The sequence below is a fragment of the Salmo salar genome, chromosome 09 (genome assembly GCF_965601325.2).
Source record: "Salmo salar chromosome 09, fSalSal1, whole genome shotgun sequence".
NCBI lineage: Eukaryota > Metazoa > Chordata > Actinopteri > Salmoniformes > Salmonidae > Salmo > Salmo salar.
In genome coordinates, this window is record NC_138299.1 from 93,052,887 (window position 1) to 93,075,849 (window position 22,963).

At 45.0% G+C, this 22,963-nt stretch overlaps 1 protein-coding gene across 1 annotated transcript in view; it reads left to right on the forward strand.

Moving 5' to 3' along the window:
• The window catches only part of LOC106612147 (transcription factor COE1), a 159,379-nt gene that overhangs the window by 17,765 nt on the left and 118,651 nt on the right, over nucleotides 1-22,963 (forward strand). Inside the window, exon 6 of the mRNA XM_082956069.1 lies at nucleotides 54-122. Within this exon, the coding sequence (XP_082812195.1) occupies nucleotides 54-122 (69 nt within the window). The remainder of the gene's footprint in view (nucleotides 1-53; nucleotides 123-22,963) is intronic.

Genomic DNA, 22,963 nt, shown 5'->3' on the forward strand with positions numbered 1-22,963 from the left:
CTCTCTCTCTCTCTCTCTCTCTCTCTCTCTCTCTCTTTCCATCCCTCTCTCAGTCGGTGTTGTGATAAGAAGAGCTGTGGCAACAGAAACGAGACGCCCTCTGACCCCGTCATCATTGACAGGTAAGCAGGCTCCACCCCTTTCACCGGTCCAGGTTGTCATGGTGATGTACCACTGTGCTGCCAGTGATTTGTACAGAGGAGGAAGGTGTGCCAGGTTGTGAGAGTGTGTGAGGTGTGTGATGAGCATTGAGCAGCTCAGGGTTGCTTCTGTCAAGTTTTAGTTGTTATGTTGAGTTGTCTCAGTGAAACCTGGAGCTGAACCTCCAGCCCATACTGTACCTTTATCAGTATCAGTGAAACAAGCTGAACCTCCAGCCCATACTGTACCTTTATCAGTATCAGTGAAACAAGCTGAACCTCCAGCCCATATTGTACCTGTATCAGTATCAGTGAAACAAGCTGAACCTCCAGCCCATACTGTACCTTTATCAGTATCAGTGAAACAAGCTGAACCTCCAGCCCATATTGTACCTGTATCAGTATGAGTGAAACAAGCTGAACCTCCAGCCCATATTGTACCTGTATCAGTATCAGTGAAACAAGCTGAACCTCCAGCCCATACTGTACCTGTATCAGTGTCAGTGAAACAAGCTGAACCTCCAGCCCATATTGTACCTGTATCAGTATCAGTGAAACAAGCTGAACCTCCAGCCCATACTGTACCTGTATCAGTGTCAGTGAAACAAGCTGAACCTCCAGCCCATATTGTACCTGTATCAGTGTCAGTAAAACAAGCTGAACCTCCAGCCCATATTGTACCTGTATCAGTATCAGTGAAACAAGCTGAACCTCCAGCCCATATTGCACCTGTATCAGTGTCAGTGAAACAAGCTGAACCTCCAGCCTGCACTCTACTTTAAAAAAATATATTTCACAAGCTGAACCTCCAGCCCATATTGTACCTGTATCAGTGTCAGTGAAACAAGCTGAACCTCCAGCCCATATTGTACCTGTATCAGTGTCAGTGAAACAAGCTGAACCTCCAGCCCATACTGTACCTGTATCAGTGTCAGTGAAACAAGCTAAATCTCCAGCCCATATTGCACCTGTATCAGTGTCAGTGAAACAAGCTGAACCTCCAGCCCATATTGCACCTGTATCAGTGTCAGTGAAACAAGCTGAACCTCCAGCCCATACTGTACCTGTATCAGTGTCAGTGAAACAAGCTGAACCTCCAGCCCATATTGCACCTGTATCAGTGTCAGTGAAACAAGCTGAACCTCCAGCCCATACTGTACCTGTATCAGTGTCAGTGAAACAAGCTGAACCTCCAGCCCATATTGCACCTGTATCAGTGTCAGTGAAACAAGCTGAACCTCCAGCCCATATTGTACCTGTATCAGTGTCAGTGAAACAAGCTGAACCTCCAGCCCATATTGCACCTGTATCAGTGTCAGTGAAACAAGCTGAACCTCCAGCCCATACTGTACAAAAAAATATATATATTTCACCTTTATTTAACCAGGTAGGCTAGTTGAGAACAAGTTCTCATTTACAACTGCAACCTGGCCAAGATAAAGCAAAGCAGTGCAATACAAACAACATCCACTTCAATCAGTATATATGAAGGGGAGGAGGCATGTTAAAGAAGGATTTTTAAGCCTTGAGACAATTGAGACATGGATTGTGTGCCATTCAGAGTGTGAATGGGCAAGACAAAAAAGTAAGTGCTTTTGAACAGGGTATGGTAGTAGGTGCCAGGCGCACTCGTTTGTATCAAGAACTGCAATACTGCTGGGTTCTTCAAACTCAATACTTTCCTGTGTGTATCAAGAATGGTCCACCACCCAAAGGACATCCAGCCAACTTGACACAACTGTGGGAAGCATTGGAGTTAACATGGGCCAGAACGCTTTCGACACCTTGTACAGTCCATGCCTTTAAAATTGAAGGCTGTTCAGAGGGCAAAAGGGTGTGCAACTCAATAGTAGGAAGGTGGTCAGTGTAGGTTGCTTCCTTGTTTGTGGAAATGCTGAATGGGCTACTACAACTGATAAGAATATAGTGCTGCAAAAGGAGCAAGCAAGTACATCCTCCTCTCAATCAATCAAATGTATTTATAAAGCCCCTTTTATATCAGCCGATGTCACAAAGTGCTCCTTTCTCCTTCTGTCCTTCTCTCTCTTCTCACCTGACCTATTTTCAAATCCAGGAGGTGTGTGTGATGGAGAGGAAAAGGAGGAAATGTTTTTTCTGTGTCCTAATTTGATGTTAGCTATTGCTGCCCTCACACCTGAGCCTCAGCACAGCCCAACACATCACAGTCCAACACAGTCCAGCCCAGCACAACACAGCCCAACATAGTCCAGCACAGTCCAACACAGTCCAGCCCAGCACAACACAGCCCAACATAGTCCAGCACAGTCCAACACAGCCCAGCCCAGCATAGCATAGCACAGCATAGCACAACACAGTCCAGCACATTTCAGCCCAGCCTAGTCCAGCACAGCCAAGCACAGCCCAGCCAAGCACAGCATAGCCCAACACAGCACAGTCCAACCTGGCCCAGCACAGCCCAGTGCAGCCCAAAAAATATTACAGCCCAGCACCGCCCAACACAGCCCTACTTACTAATTTTTAGCTACTTTGGAACTACTTAGCATGTTAGCTAAGCCTAACGCTAACCCTCACCTAAACCCTAACATAACCCTAACCTCTAACCCTAACCCCTAGCCTAGCTAACGTTAGCCATCTAGCTAATGTTAGCCACAAGAAATTGGAACTTGTAATATATCATGCATTTTGCAAATGCGGAACATATTCGAATTGTAATTCATATCATATGAAATGGATGATGGACATCCACAAATGAATACATACCATATAAATGTAAGATATCATACTAATTGGAGTGTCTCAGATTTCCATTTAGTATGTTACGTCTAGTCCTGAGACCAGGTTGGCCCAACACAGCACATACAGTAACTTCATTCATCTACTGATCAGATCAGAGTTTCACTATAGGATTAACTGTGTGTGTGAAGGGTTAACATGCTGCCAGCTTGGCTCAGTCAAACTACTGGGAGGACCGGGGTAAACCCCTATGCAAAGAGAGATGAACACACACGCAGTGACGGGCAGGCTGAAGCTGTGGTGTTGGGGTGCAGCTGTCTCAGAGCGCTGAGGTGAGGCCTTCCACTTCACTGGAGCAGAACAGTGGACACACACACACACACACACACACACACACACACACACACACACACACACACACACACACACACACACACACACACACACACACACACACACACACACACACACACACACACACACACACACACACACACACACACAAACTGAGCCAGATAAAGATTCCCTACTAACCAAGCCACAGTGATGCACTGGTCATTACTTCATTAACAAACACACACACACCGGAGAGAGTTCACACGTGTATTTGTTTCAGTTTTAGTTGAGCTCAGCACACTTCATCGCTCTCCACCCCAGAGAAGTCTTAAATCAACTCAACTCTCCACTTAACAATCACTCTACTGTAGACAAAAGGCACACACACACACACACACACACACACACACACACACACACACACACACACACACACACACACACACACACACACAGACACACACACACACACACACACACACACACACACACACACACACACACACACTAAATCAAAAGGTATTTTCTTTGCTCTAATTATTAATAAATCTTGTGAACTGCATCTTTAGTGTGTCTTGTGAACTGAGCTGTTTTAGGATTTTTGTGTGTGTGTGTTTGTGTGTGTGGGTGTGTTTGTATGTGTGTGTGTCTTGATGGAGGTTTCCTGGCAAGTGTGTGTGTGTCTTGAGTGAAGAATGTCAAACAGGAAGTGCTCCTCCCGGGTAAAGTGATGTCATCGCTAGCAGCTTCCTGTTCCAGAAGTTCCATCTCTGCTTCCCTCTATCCCTCTCTCTCTCTGTCCCTCTCTCACTCCATAAATACATCTGCCTCCCTCTCCCTCCCTCCATCCCTCTCTCTTTCTCTCCCTCCATCCATCTCCCTCTCGCTTGCTGGCTCATCGTTATGCAGACAGACCTTCCCTAAGGTGCTGGTCGCTTCACAGCACTGACCTGCAAATACACGCACGCACGCGCGCGCATGCACGCCACACACACACACACACACACACACACACACACACACACACACACACACACACACACACACACACACACACACACACACACACACACACACACACACACACACACACACACACACACACACACACACACACACACACACACAATGACCTGCAGTTCAGTGCATGTGTTTGGTCTGGGGGACTGATGGGGAGAGTTGTGATTGACAGATGAGAGTTGGGAGGTCGAGGCTGTTTTAAATCATCCCAGCCCACCTTGCTCTCTCTCTCGCTCCCTCTCTCTCTCTCTCTCTCGCTCCCTCTCTCTCTCTCTATAAGTAAAACTCCTCTTCTCTGAAGTCCACTCCTTAATCATTGTTCTTTCACTTTCATTTTACCTCTCACCTTTATTTTGTTTGTGTTGTGTGTTGGGAATGAAGGGGTGTATCAGGCCAGAGCAGAGCTGGGGAATGAAGGGGTGTATCAGGCCAGAGCAGAGCTGGGGAATGAAGGGGTGTATCAGGCCAGAGCAGAGCTGGGGAATGAAGGGGTGTATCAGGCCAGAGCAGAGCTGGGGAATGAAGGGGTGTATCAGGCCAGAGCAGAGCTGGGGAATGAAGGGGTGTATCAGGCCAGAGCAGAGCTGGGGAATGAAGGGGTGTATCAGGCCAGAGCAGAGCTGGGGAATGAAGGGGTGTATCAGGCCAGAGCAGAGCTGGGGAATGAAGGGGTGTATCAGGCCAGAGCAGAGCTGGGGAATGAAGGGGTGTATCAGGCCAGAGCAGAGCTGGGGAATGAAGGGGTGTATCAGGCCAGAGCAGAGCTGGGGAATGAAGGGGTGTATCAGGCCAGAGCAGAGCTGACCTAAATTAGTAAATCTAATGTTCCAGTTCTCTAAGTCTGTCCGAGATCCAAGAACTATTTAAATCACTGATGTCTCTCCTTTCTTCTGATGTGAATTGAGAGTGTGATTGTCTAATGCTGCTAACACCTGGAGAGACAGACAGCAAGATGACGTTTTCCAGGATTCCCGCTATCTGTCTTTCTCTCTGAGGCGTGCCCTGGAATATGCACTCAATTTGCTTTTCAAACAAGGCATGGCGAGTGTGTGTGTGTGTGTGTGTGTGTGTGTGTGTGTGTGTGTGTGTGTGTGTGTGTGTGTGTGTGTGTGTGTGTGTGTGTGTGTGTGTGTGTGTGTGGCAGCGGCAGCATCTCCGTTTAGTTGTCACGCCTTCCTCCAGGCTTGCTGAGTGCTGTCTGAGAGCACATCGGAGGTAACTGAAGAGACTAACTGATCGAGGTGAGTTCAGACAGTGTAAAGAGACATTCATCTTGTCTATAATCTGTCCGGGATGCCTATGTTTGAGAGACAGAAACAGAGAGACATTGAGAGAGAGTGAAATGGGCAAACAGAGGCTTCTTAGACACAGACATAAACCTACTGTACAGATCTGAGCAGAGTAAGTAATTGATCATTCATTTCAGAGCTCAGACAGCCCTCACTACAATCTGTCCACCTGGTCTGTTTACAACTCCACCATCTTCTTTATTGTATTGTATGTGTTTGTTTGACCCTGTAGGAATGTTCAGTGTTGTTTTGTTTTCTACTGCCTCTGTCTGTTTTTGTGTGTGTATGTGTGTGTGTGTGCGTGCGTGCGTGTGTGTGTATATGTGTGTATATGTGTGTGTGTGTGCTTTACTAGAGAGCAGAGAGCTACACTGGTATAATCACACCCTAAACAACCTAAGGAAATGACTGTGACTGTATCACTGGGATCACAGTATCCATTGTAATGGAGAGATATAGCTGGTCCTATGGCTGCGCCTTGTTATTGACTCAGTCAATACAACACACGATCATTTAGCAGACCATCACATTCTAATCAATTTACAGTTGTGAAGTGTTACTGAATACACTCTGACAAACACACACACACACACACACACACACACACACACACACACACACACACACACACACACACACACACACACACACACACACACACACACACACACACACACACACACACACACACACACACACACACTAGTAGTGAGTCTCAAGCCCCATTCTGACTCTGCAAGTGACACTTGAGAGTAGAGGACTAGTGCTTGAGATGACTGAGGAGGTAGAGAGAGAGAGAATTGGAACTTCTGTGAGTGTAATGTTTACTGTTCATTTTTATTGTTTATTTCACTTTTGTTTATTATCTACTTCACTTGCTTTGGCAACGTTAACATATGTTTCCCATGCCAATAAAGCCCCTTGTATTGAATTGATTTGAATTGAGAGAGGGAGGGACGGGGAGGGAGAGAGAGAGAGGGGGACAGAAATAGAGAGAGAGAGTTCCCCCATTCACTCCATGCTTCTCCTATAGCTGGTAGCTCCCAGTTTGGTAACATTACTGGCCTGAAAACCTGAGCTAAAACCCAACAACATGTAATTAGTTTGACACTTGATTAGCAGTTGATCGGATTACTGCGTTGATCAACACAGGGACCACTCATTAGCTCCCTTTAGACCAGTGTGTGTGCATGTGTGTTTGCGTGTGTGTTTGTGTTTGTGTGCGTATGTGTTTGAGTGTGTGTGTGTGTGTGTGTGTGCGTGTGTGTGTGCATGTGTGTGTGTTTGCGTACATGTGTGTGTGTGTGTGTTTGTGTGCGTGTGTGTGTGTTTGAGTGCATGTGTGTGTGTGTGTGTGTGTGTGTGTGTGTGTGTGTGTGTGTGTGTGTGTGTGTGTGTGTGTGTGTGTGTGTGTGTGTGTGTGTGTGTGTGTGTGTGTGTGTGTGTGGAGGATGTTAATATACAGGGTTGAGTCCCCAGTGAGATGAGAATGCATAGCGTTCTAGAATCAAGCTCATACGCCAAGTCTGTATTCATGTCTTAACCTCGACCACACCCACAAATTGGGGAAAACAAACATTGTTTCCCATTGACCCCCACTGTAAAAGAGACAACTTGATTGTAAATTTGTTGTTATGGAGAAATAACAAAACATGCCGAAAAAGCTGCTGTGTTGTTCAATGTAACCAGGTCAAAAATCCCGACCTACGGTTTGCTCCCACGTAGGAGAATAGAGCCTGCGAGATGAGCCCTGTGGCTTCAGGTTATTCAGCGTGTGAGAGTGTGTAATTGTGAGGACCCGGTGTCCAAGTAGGGAAAACCTTTAATAACAGGTAAGACATTTAACTAGTTTAGTATAGTCCGTTTGTAACTCCACTCACTACTTGTAGCTTTATAGTCCATTTGTTTGTGTTGTTGGTTTCGGTTAGCTTAATGTTCCGGTTGGTAGCTAGCTAGCACTCACGTGGCTAATGTTAGAGCTGTCAAAGGGGGCATATATTACTTCAGATTACCATTTAGAAATGTTCTCATAGACTAGATGTTTCGGCGGTTGTCGGTATTCTAGTCCCAGGTTTACATAATTTGTAGCTGCAGACTAGTTTTTAGTATCTAAGATTTGTTCTTATTCTGTAGGGATCGATAGTCTCAGGGTTTAACCATTTCCAGCTGTGTAGCCAATGCTCCACGTGGTATGGTTAGGAATTCAATAACTATTTGCAATCACAGCTCACGCTGTGGGTTTGCTTAGTCTTGGTACTCAAACCTGTGCCACCTCAGTTTACACCGAGGTATGCGTGGTCTAAACTATTTGCAATCACAGCTCACGCTGTGAGTTTGCTCAGTCTGCAGAGGATTTTCTTAGGAGGGGCTTTTATTCGTAACAGTAGAAAAGGCGGTTCTGTGATGCCCGATGCCTCACGGGGGCAGGCCAATGACTTAGTTAAGCTTTAAAGGTGTCACAAAATCCTTCGTGCTGTCGAAAGGAGGACCAAGGCGCAGCGGGAATATGGATACTCATATTTTAATTTTCAAAAAAGGAGTAAAGCATCCACTGAAAAAACAATAAACACACCAGTGACAGTTTGACAGGCTATCAATGCAGTGTAAAAACAACCACCCACAAACCCCAGTGACAAACAACTCCTACATATATGACTCCCAATCAGGAACAACGATTCCCAGCTGTTCCTGATCAGGAGTCACAAGACACACACAAGACTGCCACGTCCTGACCCCCAAACTACTACAACAGCTCCATCTGCTGGTCAGGACGTGACAAAAGGGAATACAATTCTCTCACATTAAAGGATTAACATCACATTACATCATTTCACAAATAGTTTCATCTTTACTCATTCATTTTATACAATAATTAGATGCAAACACCATAATTGAGAAATGTACACATACAGTTGAAGTCGGATGTGTCACGTCCTGACCAGTAAAAGGGGTTGTTTGTTATTGTAGTGTGGTCAGGGCGTGGCAGGGGGTGTTTGTTTAGTGTGTTTCGGGGTTTTGGTGTATGTTCTATGTATTCTATTTCTATGAGGGTTTTCTAGTTTTTCTATATCTATGTTAGTTTTGGGAACGACCTCCAATTAGAGCCAGCTGGTTGTTGTTGCTTCTAATTGGAGGCCATATTTAAGTGGGTTTATTTTCTCTTGTGTTTGTGGGTGGTTGTTTCCGTGTATAGTCTGAGCACCTTACAGGACTGTTTTCGTCGTTTGTTTTGTGTAAGTGTTTTGTTTGGTTTTTCTTCAATAAAAGGAAGATGAGCATTCACATACCCGCTGCGTTTTGGTCTACATACAACGACGCTTGTGACAGGATGTTTACTTACACTTAGGTTGGAGTCATTAAAACTCGTCTTTCAACCACTCCACAAATTTCTTGTCAACAAACTACAGTTTTGGCAAGTCGGTTAGGACATCTACTTTGTGCAAGACACAAGTAATTTTTCCAACAATTGTTTACAGACAGATTATTTCACTTATAATGCACTGTATCACAATTCCAGTGGGTCAGAAGTTTACATACACTAAGTTGACTGTGTCTTTAAACAGCTTGGAAAATTCCAGAAAATTATGTAATGCTTTTAGAAGCTTCTGATAGGCTAATTGACATCATTTGAGTGAAATGGAGGTGTACCTGTGGATGTATTTCAAGGCCTACCTTCAAACTCAGTGCCTCTTTGCTTGACATCATGGGAAAATCAAAATAAATCAGCCAAGACCTCAGAAAAAGAATTGTAGACCTCCACAAGTCTGGTTCATCCTTGGGAGCAATTTCCAAACACCTGAAGGTACCACATTAATCTGTACAAACAATAGTACGCAAGTTTAAACACCATGGGACCACGCAGCCGTCATACCGCTCAGGAAGGAGACGAGTTCTGTCTCCTACAGATGAACGTACTTTGGTGCAAAAAGTGCAAATCAATCCCTGAACAACAGCAAAGGACCCTGTGAAGATGCTGGAGGAAACAGGCACAAAAGTATCTATATCCACAGTAAAACGAGTCCTATATTGACATAACCTGAAAGGCCGCTCAGCAAGGAAGAGACCACTGCTCCAAAACCACCATAATAAAGCCAGACTACAGGTTGCAACTGCACATGGGGACAAAGATCGTACTTTTTGGAGAAATGTCCTCTGGTCTAATGAAACAAAAATAGAACTGTTTGGCCATGATGACCATCATTATGTTTGGAGGAAAAAGGGGGAGGCTTGCAAGCCAAAGAACACCATCCCAAATCCCAACCGTGAAGCACGGGGGGAGGGGGGGAGCAGCATCATGTTGTGGGGGTGCTTTGCTGCAGGAGGGACTGGTGCACTTCACAAAATAGATGCTTTCATGAGGAAGGAAAACTATGTGGATATATTGAAGCAACATCTCAAGACATCAGTCAGGAAGTTAATGCTTGGTCACAAATGAGTCTTCCAAATGGACAGTGACCCCATGCATACTTCCAAAGTTGTGGCAAAATGGCTTAAGGACAACAAAGTCAAGGTATTGTAGTGGCCATCACAAAGCCCTGACCTCAATCCTATAGAAAATGTGTGGGCAGAACTCAAAAAGCGTGTGCAAGCAAGGAGGCCTACAAATCTGACCCAGTTACACCAGCTCTGTCAGGAGGAATGGACTAAAATTCATCCAATTTATTATGGGAAGCTTGTGGAAGGCTTTCCTGAAGTGTTTGACTCAAGTTAAACAATTTAAAGGCAATGCTTCCAAATACTAATTGAGTGTATGTAAACTTCTAACCCACTGGGAATGTGATGAAAGAAATAAAAGTTGAAATAAGTCATTCTCTCTACTATTATTCTGACATTTCACATTCTTAATATAAAGTGGTGATCCTAACTGACCTAAAACAGGGATTTTTTACTAGGATTAAATGTCAGGAATTGTGAAAAACTGAGTTTAAATGTATTTGGCTAAGGTGTATGTAAACTTCTGACTTCAACTATAGTTGTTTGTTTACTGTCCTTCATGAGGTCACCAAATGAAACACACTCAACATAACTGTCCCTTAAGTGTCCACGGACCATTCCCACACTCTCAAAGGTGGACATATAGTTTCATTTTCGTATTTTGGGGATCTAGGAGTTTGGCCACGTGAAATGCTTTGTTCACTCTGTGGTCTCTCTCTGCATGAAAAGGGGGAGAGAGTCTCCGGCAGGAATTTATGACCTGAGATAACAGAACCTGGGTGTAGGAGAGAGGGGGAAGCCATGATCTATACGCAGAAAGGGCCACGTCATGACACTACCTTAACCTTATCCCCCCCCCTCTCTTTAGTTCTGTCCTAGACTGGTGGTCAAAAGTCTTCTTGCTGAAAGAGAATGCGGTCACTGTCTCATGGTGTTGTTTTAGTGCAACTTCACATAGCAAGAAGCAAGAGATGAGTTCTCTCTAAGACACAGATAAGGAAGGGTAAGACACGGTAGAGTGATGGGTTCTCTCTAAGACACAGGAAGGGTAAGACACAGTAGAGTGATGGGTTCTCTCTAAGACACAGGAAGGGTAAGACACAGTAGAGTGATGGGTTCTCTCTAAGACTCAGGTAAGGGTAAGACATGGGAGAGTGATGGGTTCTTTCTAAGACACCGGAAGGGTAAGACACAGTAGAGTGATGGGTTCTCTCTAAGACACAGGAAGGGTAAGACACGGTAGAGTGATGGGTTCTCTCTAAGACTCAGGTAAGGGTAAGATATGGGAGAGTGATGGGTTCTTTCTAAGACACCGGAAGGGTAAGACACGGTAGAGTGATGGGTTCTCTCTAAGACACAGGAAGGGTAAGACACGGTAGAGTGATGGGTTCTCTCTAAGACACAGGAAGGGTAAGACACGGTAGAGTGATGGGTTCTCTCTAAGACACAGGAAGGGTAAGACACAGTAGAGTGATGGGTTCTCTCTAAGACACAGGAAGGGTAAGACACGGTAGAGTGATGGGTTCTCTCTAAGACTCAGGTAAGGGTAAGATATGGGAGAGTGATGGGTTCTTTCTAAGACACCGGAAGGGTAAGACACGGTAGAGTGATGGGTTCTCTCTAAGACACAGGAAGGGTAAGACACAGTAGAGTGATGGGTTCTCTCTAAGACACAGGAAGGGTAAGACACGGTAGAGTGATGGGTTCTCTCTAAGACTCAGGTAAGGGTAAGATATGGGAGAGTGATGGGTTCTTTCTAAGACACCGGAAGGGTAAGACACGGTAGAGTGATGGGTTCTCTCTAAGACACAGGAAGGGTAAGACACGGTAGAGTGATGGGTTCTCTCTAAGACACAGGAAGGGTAAGACACGGTAGAGTGATGGGTTCTCTCTAAGACACAGGAAGGGTAAGACACAGTAGAGTGATGGGTTCTCTCTAAGACACAGGAAGGGTAAGACACGGTAGAGTGATGGGTTCTCTCTAAGACACAGGAAGGGTAAGACACAGTAGAGTGATGGGTTCTCTCTAAGACTCAGGTAAGGGTAAGATATGGGAGAGTGATGGGTTCGTGAAAGCTCCTATCCTTTCCATATCAATCCTGGCAGGATTATTACAGAGTCAAATTGATGGCTTATCACGTGGTAGGGAAAGTGACGTTTCATTGTACAGTGGTTAGTCAGCTAGTGGAGATTACAGTTTTTTCCAACTGCTTACACACAATCTTTTCATGTCACACGACTTTTGAAACCTCTCACTCAAAGTGCAAAACTACACACCAAATATCCAAAACCATAAGCTATTTCTCAGCCTTTGACTCAGTTGTCAATTGCATAAAACACTTTTTTCAAAACACTACACACAATTCTCTACCTAAAACACAAAAATCTAACAGGAAGTGACTTGCTTTCCTTTTCCAAACACAACCAATCAAAATGCTACACTTATTCACCAGGTCACACACACAATAGGACAGAGGGCAATTACCAATGTCCCTGGACAGCGTGGGGGTAATATAACTATGTGTGCTGCCATCACTCAAAACGGGGTCCTCCATCACAATGCCACACTGGGTCCGTACAACACCGGCCATATGCTCACTTTTCTGGATGCAATTTACACAATGCTTGTCCCTGATCCAGATCAGGAGCCTGCTAGATTTGTGGTTTTATGGGACAATGTTAGTTTTCACCGGGCTGTTCTGGTCCAAAACTGGTTTGCCACCCATCCACAATTTGTAGTTTTGTACCTACCCCCATATTCACCTTTTCTAAATCCCATAGAGGAATTCTTCTCAGCCTGGCGCTGGAAAGTGTATGATCGCCAACCCTATGCCCGCATGCCGCTTCTCCAGGCAATGGAGGACGCATGTGGGGACATAGAGGTTGCCTCTGTCCAAGGTTGGATACGCCATGCTAGGAGATACTTCCCTCGCTGTTTGGCAAGAGAAAACGTATCTTGTGATGTGGACGAAGTATTGTGGGCAGACCCAGCCCGGAGAAGAGATGAAGCGTAGCTTAGCACTGGTGACTGCCTCCCCCCCTACCAATTCCTGGACTGCCCCCCCCCCCGGGACCCCACACACACAATTGTGTTCTTTACTGTATTCTAAAGAATATACTTTTGGTTTACATATTTACATTTACATTTATGTCATTTAGAGCAGACGCTCTTATCCAGAGCGACTTACAAATTGGTGCATTCACCTTAAGATATCCATACATATGTTTATGGTTTTGTTGTATGCTACTGTATACAACAGTAATGTTTGGCCTAATAAATATTTTCTGTTTCTACATTGCATTGGTGTTTACAGTGTACTTGTTACCCCTCTCAGCCGATTACTTTCACTGTAGAACATTGTATTGAAATGTAGATATAAGCCTATGAAAGACCAAAGAGCTTTAGATTTAGAACAGTGTTTACATGGTATATCCAAAAATGTACTATTATGAAAGCAGTGTTTGCCATTTGATGCAAATGCTTCATTCTGACATGTGTTTATGGCATTTTGAATGCAGTGTTACATTTTGAAGGAGATGTGAGGCATTTTGCATTTTGTGTGTGCAGTTTTGGGAATTGTGTGTAGAGTTTTGAAAAAAGGAGAGGCAATTTTGAAAACGTGTGTAAGCAGTTGGGAAAAACTGTAAGCAGACACACACCCTTCATGTGTAATTTTGTGTATGTGTTAAATAAATGAAGAGTTGCTGTGTAAATTGGCGTTCCTGGAGTGTGTGTGACAGAGTGTGTGTGTGTGAAGGTGTGACAGAGTGTGTATGTGTGTGACTGTGTGTGTGTTGGAGGGGGGTGACAGAGTGTATGTGTGTGTGAGGGTGTGTGTGAGTCATTGTGTGTACAGTGTGTGTGTGTGTGTGACAGAGTATGTGAAGGTGTGTGTGAGAGAGTATGTGAGATGGAGATTTATATTTCATGTCTGGGTGTGCTGGAGAGTTTAAAGACCCTTGAAAGGAAGGATAGGAAATGTAACCTCAATGGGTACACACTCACATGCACACACAAACGCACACACACACATGCACACACCCACATGCGCACACACACAGAGCTCTTTGTGTGTGTGGCCATTTACATTTCTCTTCTTGGATAACCATCTTGGCCTTTGTCCCTCTGTTCCCTCCAGCCATGACGCTAGGTAATGTCACCTGTCTGTCCCTCTGTCCGTTCAGCCATGACGCAGGGTAATGTCACCTGTCTGTCTAGCCATGACCCTGGGTAATGTCACCTGTCTGTCCCTCTGTCCGTTCAGCCATGACGCAGGGTAATGTCACCTGTCTGTCTAGCCATGACCCTGGGTAATGTCACCTGTCTGTCCCTCTGTCCGTTCAGCCATGACGCAGGGTAATGTCACCTGTCTGTCTAGCCATGACGCAGGGTAATGTCACCTGTCTGTCCCTCTGTCCGTTCAGCCATGACGCAGGGTAATGTCACCTGTCTGTCTAGCCATGACGCAGGGTAATGTCACCTGTCTGTCTAGCCATGACGCAGGGTAATGTCACCTGTCTGTCTAGCCATGACGCAGGGTAATGTCACCTGTCTGTCTAGCCATGACGCAGGGTAATGTCACCTGTCTGTCTAGCCATGATGCTGGGTAATGTCACCTGTCTGTCCCTCTGTCCCTCCAGCCATGACGCTAGGTAATGTCACATGTCTGTCCCTCTGTCCGTCCACCCATGACGCTGGCTAATGTCACCTGCCTGTCCCTCTGTCCATCCAGCCATGACACAGGGTACTGTCACCTGTCTGTCCCTCTGTCCCTCCAGCCATGACGCTGGGTAATGTCACCTGTCTGTCTAACCATGACGCAGGGTAATGTCACCTGCCTGTCCCTCTGTCCGTCCAGCCATGACGCAGGGGAATTTCACCTGTCTGTCCCTCTGTCCGTCCAGCCATGACGCAGGGGAATTTCACCTGTCTGTCCTTCTGGCCATCTAGCCATGATGCATGGTAATGTCACTCGTCGGTCACTCTCACTGCCCCTCCCTCTTCCCTCCCCCTCCCTGCCCCCTGTCTTCCCCTGTCTTCCCCTCTCCTCCCCCTTCTTCCCCTCTGGCCAGCCAGACCTCACCCCTCTACTCCCCCTTCCCCTGTCTTCCTCTCTCCTCCCCCTTCTCCCCCTCTGGCCAGCCAGACCTCACCCCTCTACTCCCCCTTCCCCTGTCTTCCTCTCTCCTCCCCCTTCTCCTCCTCTGGCCAGCCTGACCTCACCCCTCTACTCCCCCTTCACCGCTCCTCCATCCCCCCTCCCTTTCACATCTCCCCCTCTCTTCTTCTTTCCCTCTCCCACAGTCACCAGAAACATACACATGAATGGACTCCTGTTGTAGTTGATGTGTAATGTCTGGTTCTGATCAGGGTGTTATATGGGAGAGTAATTGGCTACAACTGCTCAGTTAACATTAACCAGGTGTTTTAGCTGAGTGTGTCAGATTAGGCCTAAAGATTTACCAACCTGAGTGTGTCAGATTAGGCCTAAGGATTTACCAACCTGAGTGTGTCAGATTAGGCCTAAGGATTTACCAACCTGAGCGTGTCAGATTAGGCCTAAGGATTTACCAACCTGAGTGTGTCAGATTAGGCCTAAGGATTTACCAACCTGAGTGTGTCAGATTAGGCCTAAGGATTTACCAACCTGAGTGTGTCAGATTAGGCCTAAGGATTTACCAACCTGAGTGTCTCAGATTAGGCCTAAGGGTTTACCAACCTGAGTTTGTGTGTGTGTTTACAGGCATCAGTGTGTGTGTGTGTGTGTGTGTGTGTTTGTGTGTGTGTGTGTGTGTCCTTACTGGCATCATTGTGTGTTTGTGTGTGTGTGCGCTTACTGGCATCTGTGTGTGTGTGTGTGTGTGTGTGTGTGTGTGTGTGTGTGTGTGTGTGTGTGTGTGTGTGTGTGTGTGTGTGTGTGTGTGTGTGTGTCTGTTTGCACCTGAATGTTGTTGACATATTTATGTCAAGCTTCCCACTGAATCCCACGGTACTGCTATTCTGTGTTTATGAGTGTTTTTCAGAGAGAGAGAGAGAGCAAGCCACTCTCTGTTAGAGGCCAGGATCCAGAACCAGTCGCTCCACGGGGGTCTGACTTTATGAAGTGTTACAGTAAGAATGGACCCACTAACCTGACACAGAAAGAGAGGAGGGGGAGAGAGAAATAGAGCGGGAGGGAGAGGAGAGAGATATTGGGTGAAATACCATTGTATGCCATCACAGCAGCAAGATTTCTGACCTGTTGCCACAAGAAAAGGGCAACCAGTGAAGAACAAACACCATTGTAAATACAACCCACATTTATGTTTATTTATTTTCCTTTTGGTACTTTAATTGCACATCGTTACAACACTGTAAATAGCCACAATATGACATTTGAAATGTCTCTATTCCTTTGGAACTTTTATAAGTGTAGTGTTTACTGTTCATTTTATATTGTTTATTTCACTTTTATTTATTATCTATTTTACTTGCTTTGGCAATGTAAACATATGTTTCCCATGCCAGTAAAGCCCTTTGAATTGAGAGAGTGACTGTGAGAGAGAAATGGGGGATGACGAGAGGAGGTGATGGATCACATTATTTGCTAATGGACTGAAATAAAACCTTTTTTTCTTTCAACTGAAACAATATTATTTCTCGCTATTTGTCAGATGCCAAATGATTCACAGGTTGTTGTTGGTAGTGTACAGTAATCACACGCTAATCATGAGTTCTAATGTGCTTTCTGGCTGTTTTACAGGAAGGTAGTTAGCAAGGTCAAGGTAGGGTGGGAGAGATTTCCTTTTAGTGTATGTGTATGTGTGTGTGGGTGGGTGTGTACGTCCATGTGTGCATGCGTCCGTGCATGCATGGGAACTTATGCGCGAGTGTGTGTGTGGCTGTGTGCGTGCAAATGTGTGTGTGTGTGTGTGTGTGTGTGTGTGTGTGTGTGTGTGTGTGTGTGTGTGTGTGTGTGTGTGTGTGTGTGTGTGTGTGTGTATCCCTCCAGTCCACCACTCTAATGAACTTACTAAGTGTCCCATCATAACGTTAATCAAATTACTCCTGAACCAAAATTGACAGTTTTCATTAATTATAAAGGATTACTCTAATTGCCATTCAAATTTATTCATTTAGAACAGACGGCATTCGCTAATGTCTCTGGGAATTTGCATATTAAATAGAGAAGGTTGTTCATCAGGTATGCTAATGTATGCATGGTTCCTTATTTTGTGATTTGTGGACATATGTGTCTGGTCACGTGAGGACAGAGTGTAGAAAAAGGTTAGTAATGTGTTTGATAAACAGGGAGACATACAGTGAGGGAAAAAAGTATTTGATCCCCTGCTGATTTTGTACGTTTGCCCACTGACAAAGAAATGATCAGTCTATAATTTTAATGGTAGGTTTATTTGAACAGTGAGAGACAGAATAACAACAAAAAAATCCAGAAAAACACATGTCAAAAATGTTATAAATTGATTTACATTTTAATGAGGGAAATAAGTATTTGACCCCCACTGCAAAACATGACTTAGTACTTGGTGGCAAAACCCTTGTTGGCAATCACAGAGGTCAGACGTTTCTTGTAGTTGGCCAGCAGGTTTGCACACATCTCAGGAGGGATTTTGTCCCACTCCTCTTTGCAGATCTTCTCCAAGTCATTAAGGTTTCGAGGCTGACGTTTGGCAACTCGAACCTTCAGCTCCCTCCACAGATTTTCTATGGGATTAAGGTCTGGAGACTGGCTAGGCCACTCCAGGACCTTAATGTGCTTCTACTTGAGCCACTCCTTTGTTGCCTTGGCCATGTGTTTTGGGTCACTGTCATGCTGGAATACCCATCCACGATCCATTTTCAATGCCCAGGCTGAGGGAAGGAGGTTCTCACCCAAGATTTGACGGTACATGGCCCCGTCCATCGTCCATTTGATACGGTGAAGTTGTCCTGTCCCCTTAGCAGAAAAACACCCCCAAAGCATAATGTTTCCTCCTTCATGTTTGACGGTGGGGATGGTGTTCTTGGGGTCATAGGCAGCATTCCTCCTCCTCCAAACACGGCGAGTTGAGTTGATGCCAAAGAGCTCCATTTTGGTCTCATCTGACCACAACACTCACCCAGTTGTCCTCTGAATCATTCAGATGTTCATTGGCAAACTTCAGACGGGCATGTATATGTGCTTTCTTGAGCAGGGGGACCTTGCGGGCACTGCACGATTTCAGTCCTTCACGGCATAGTGTGTTACCAATTGTTTTCTTGGTGACTATGGTCCCAGTTGCCTTTAGATCATTGACAAGATCCTCCCGTGTAGTTCTGGGCTGATTCCTCACCATTCTCATGATCATTGCAACTCCACGAGGTGAGATCTTGCATGGAGCCCCAGGCCGAGGGAGATTGACAGTTCTTTTGTGTTTCTTCCATTTGCGAATAATCGCACCAACTGTTGTCACCTTCTCACCAAGCTGCTTGGCGATGGTCTTGTAGCCCATTCCAGCCTTGTGTAGGTCTACAATCTTGTCGCTGACATCCTTGGAGAGCTCTTTGGTCTTGGCCATGGTGGAGAGTTTGGAATCTGATTGATTGATTGCTTCTGTGGACAGGTGTCTTTTATACAGGTAACAAACTGAGATTAGGAGCACTCCCTTTAATAAGAGTGTGCTCCTAATCTCAGCTCGTTACCTGTATAAAAGACACCTGGGAGCCAGAAATCTTTCTGATTGAGAGGGGGTCAAATACTTATTTCCCTCATTAAAATGCAAATCAATTTATAACATTTTTGACATGCGTTTTTCTGGATTTTTTTGTTGTTATTCTGTCTCTCACTGTTCAAATAAACCTACCATTAAAATTATAGACTGATCATTTCTTTGTCAGTGTGCAAACGTACAAAATCAGCAGGGGATCAAATACTTTTTTCCCTCACTGTAGATGCACAACACTACTGCTACTGACACAACACTACTGACACAACACTACTGATTCAAAACTACTGCTACTGACACAACACTACTGACACAACGCTACTGAGACAACACTACTGACACAACACTACTGCTACTGAGACAACACTACTGACACAACACTACTGACACCACGCTACTGAGACCACGCTACTGAGACAACACTACTGACACAACACTACTGCTACTGAGACAACACTACTGACACAACACTACTGCTACTGACACAACACTACTGACAAAATGCTACTGACACAACACTACTGCTACTGACACAACACTACTGACAACATGCTACTGACACAACACTACTGCTACTGACACAGCACTACTGATAAAACACTAATGTTACTTACACAACACTACTGACACAACACTACTGACTCAAAACTACTGCTACTGACACACCACTACTGACACAACGCTACTGAGACAACACTACTGACACAACACTACTGCTACCGAGACAACACTACTGACACAACACTACTGCTACTGACACAACACCACTGACAAAATGCTACTGACACAACACTACTGACACAACACTACATCCACAAAATTACTGACATAATACTAATGACACAACGCTACTGAGACAACACCACTGACACAACACTACTGCTACTGAGACAACACTACTGACACAACACTACTGCAACTGACACAACACTACTGACAACATGCTGCTGACACAACACTACTGACACAACACTACTGCTACTGACACAGCACTACTGATACAACAATAATGTTACTTACACAACACTACTGACACAACACTACTGACACAACGCTACTGCGACAACACTACTGACACAACACTACTGCTACTGAGACAACACTACTGACACAACACTACTGCTACCGAGACACCACTACTGACACAACACTACTGCTACTGACACAGCACTACCGACAACATGCTACTGACACAACACTACTGACACAACACTACTGCTACTGACACAGCACTACTGATACAACACTAATGTTACTTACACAACACTACTGACACAACACTACTGACTCAAAACTACTGCTACTGACACACCACTACTGACACAACGCTACTGAGACAACATTACTGACACAACACTACTGCTACTGAGACAACACTACTGACACAACACTACTGCTACTGACACAACACCACTGACAAAATGCTACTGACGCAACACTACTGACACAACACTACTGCTACTGACAGAACACTACAGACACACCACTACTGTTACTTACACAACACTACTGACACAACACTACTGCTACTGACACAACACTACTGACAAAATGCTACTGAAACAACACTACTGACACAACACCACTGACACAATGCTACTGCTACTGACACACCGACACAGCACCACAGACACAACACTACTGACACAACACTACTGGCTCACCACCACTGACACAACACTACTGACACAACGCCACTGCTACTGACACAACACCACAGACACAACACTACTGACACACCACTACTGACACACCACTACAGACACACCACTACATCCACGAAATTACTGACACAATACTAATGACACAACACTACTGAGACAACACCACTGACACAACACTACGGCTACTGAGACAACACTACTGACACAACACTACTGCAACTGACACAACACTACTGACACCATGCTACTGACACAACACTACTGACACAACACTACTGCTACTGACACAGCACTACTGATACAACGCTGTTACTTACACAACACTACTGACACAACACTACTGACACAACGCTACTGACACAACACTACTTACACAACACTACTGCTACTGAGACAACACTACCGACACAACACTACTGCTACCGAGACACCACTACTGACACAACACTACTGCTACCAAGACAACACTACTGACACAACACTACTGCTACTGAGACAACACCACTGACACAACACTACTGCTACTGAGACAACACTACTGACACAACACCACTGCTACTGACACAACACTACTGACAAAATGCTACTGACACAACACTACTGACACAACACTACTGCTACTGACAGAACACTACAGACACAACACTACTGACACCACTACATTTACATTTACATTTACGTCATTTAGCAGACGCTCTTATCCAGAGCGATTTACAAATTGGTGCATTCACCTTATGATATCCACTACACAACAAACACAACACTACTGACACAACGCTACTGACGCAACACTACTGACACAACACTACTTACACAAAATTACTGACACAACACTAATGACACAACACCAATGACACAACACTACTGACACAACACAACTGACACACCACTGCTGCTACTGACACACCGCCACTGATGCACAACTGACACAACACCACTGACACACCACAGCTGCTACTGTCACACCGCCACTGACACACCACTACTGACACAACACTACTTCCACGAAATTACTGACACAATACTAATGACACAACACTAATGACACAATGCTACTGACACAACACTACTGACACAAGATTACTGACACAAGACTGCTGCCACAACACTACTGACACAAGCCTACTGACACAAGACTGCTGACACAATGCAACTGACACACCGCTACAGACACAATGCTACTAACACACCATTACTGACACAATGTTACTGGCACAACGCTAATGCCACAACACTAATGACACAACACTCCTGACACACCGCTACTTCAACTTACTGCTACTGACACTACTGCTACTGACACAACACTACTGCTACTGAGACAACACCACTGACACAACACTACTGACACCACTACTGCTACTGACACAACACTGCTGACACAACACTACTGACACAACACTACTGCTGCTGACACAACACCACAGGTACTGAGACAACACTACTGACACAACCCTACTGCTACTGACACTACTGCTACTGACACAACACTACTGCTACTGACACACCACTACTGACACAACACTACTGCTACTGAGACAACACTACTGACACAACACTACTGCTACTGAGACAACACTACTGACACAGCACAACACTACTGACACAACACAACACAACACTACTGCCACAACACTACTGCTACTAACACAACACTACTGACACAACACTGCTGCTACTGACACTACTGCTGCTGACACAACACTACTGACACACCACTACTGACACAACACTACTTCCACGAAATTACTGACACAAACTAATGACACACCATTACTGACACAATGTTACTGGCACAACGCTAATGCCACAACACTAATGACACAACACTCCTGACACACCGCTACTTCAACTTACTGCTACTGACACAATGCAACTGACACACCGCTACAGACACAATGCTACTAACACACCATTACTGACACAATGTTACTGGCACAACGCTAATGACACAACATTCCTGACACACTGCTACTTCAACTTACACACCGCTACTGACACAACACTACCGCTAGTGACACTACCGCTACTGACACAACACTACTGCTGCTGACACTACTGCTACTGACACAACACCACTGACACAACACTACCGCTACTGACACAACACTGCTGACACAACACTACAGACACAACACTACTGGCACACCGCTACTGACACAACACCACTGACACAAGGCAGTTAACCCACTGCTTCTAGGCTGTCATTGTAAATAAGATTTTTTTCTTAACTGACTTGCCTAGTTAAATAAAGGTTAAATAAAATAAACAACATGTTATTGACATGTCAGGGTTTTAGATGTGTAGCTAACTGGAGATAGAGATCTGAGGTGTCATTGTAAAACAAATTCCCTGCATAGAACCCAGCCTTTTCCCTGCTTCATTGCAAGCTCATTGGCCTTCCATTACCCCAGTAGAGTAGTTAAGTGAGTTCACAGACTGTCCTCTTAAGCGATCCCACTGCAGTCAAATCCTAGAAGGAATGGTTGCTCAGGACATTTAAGATGTTTCAGAAAGATGAACATGTCTGAATTTAATTTTGAATGATCCACTTTAGAATTAAATGTAGGAAACTGAATGGACTAAGTGTCTTTGGGACCTCCAGCCCAGGGGGAGACAGAGACTCCTTTTCCCCAGGCATGACTTTCCCTGGGCACGTAGGAGAACAGAGCAATCCCCC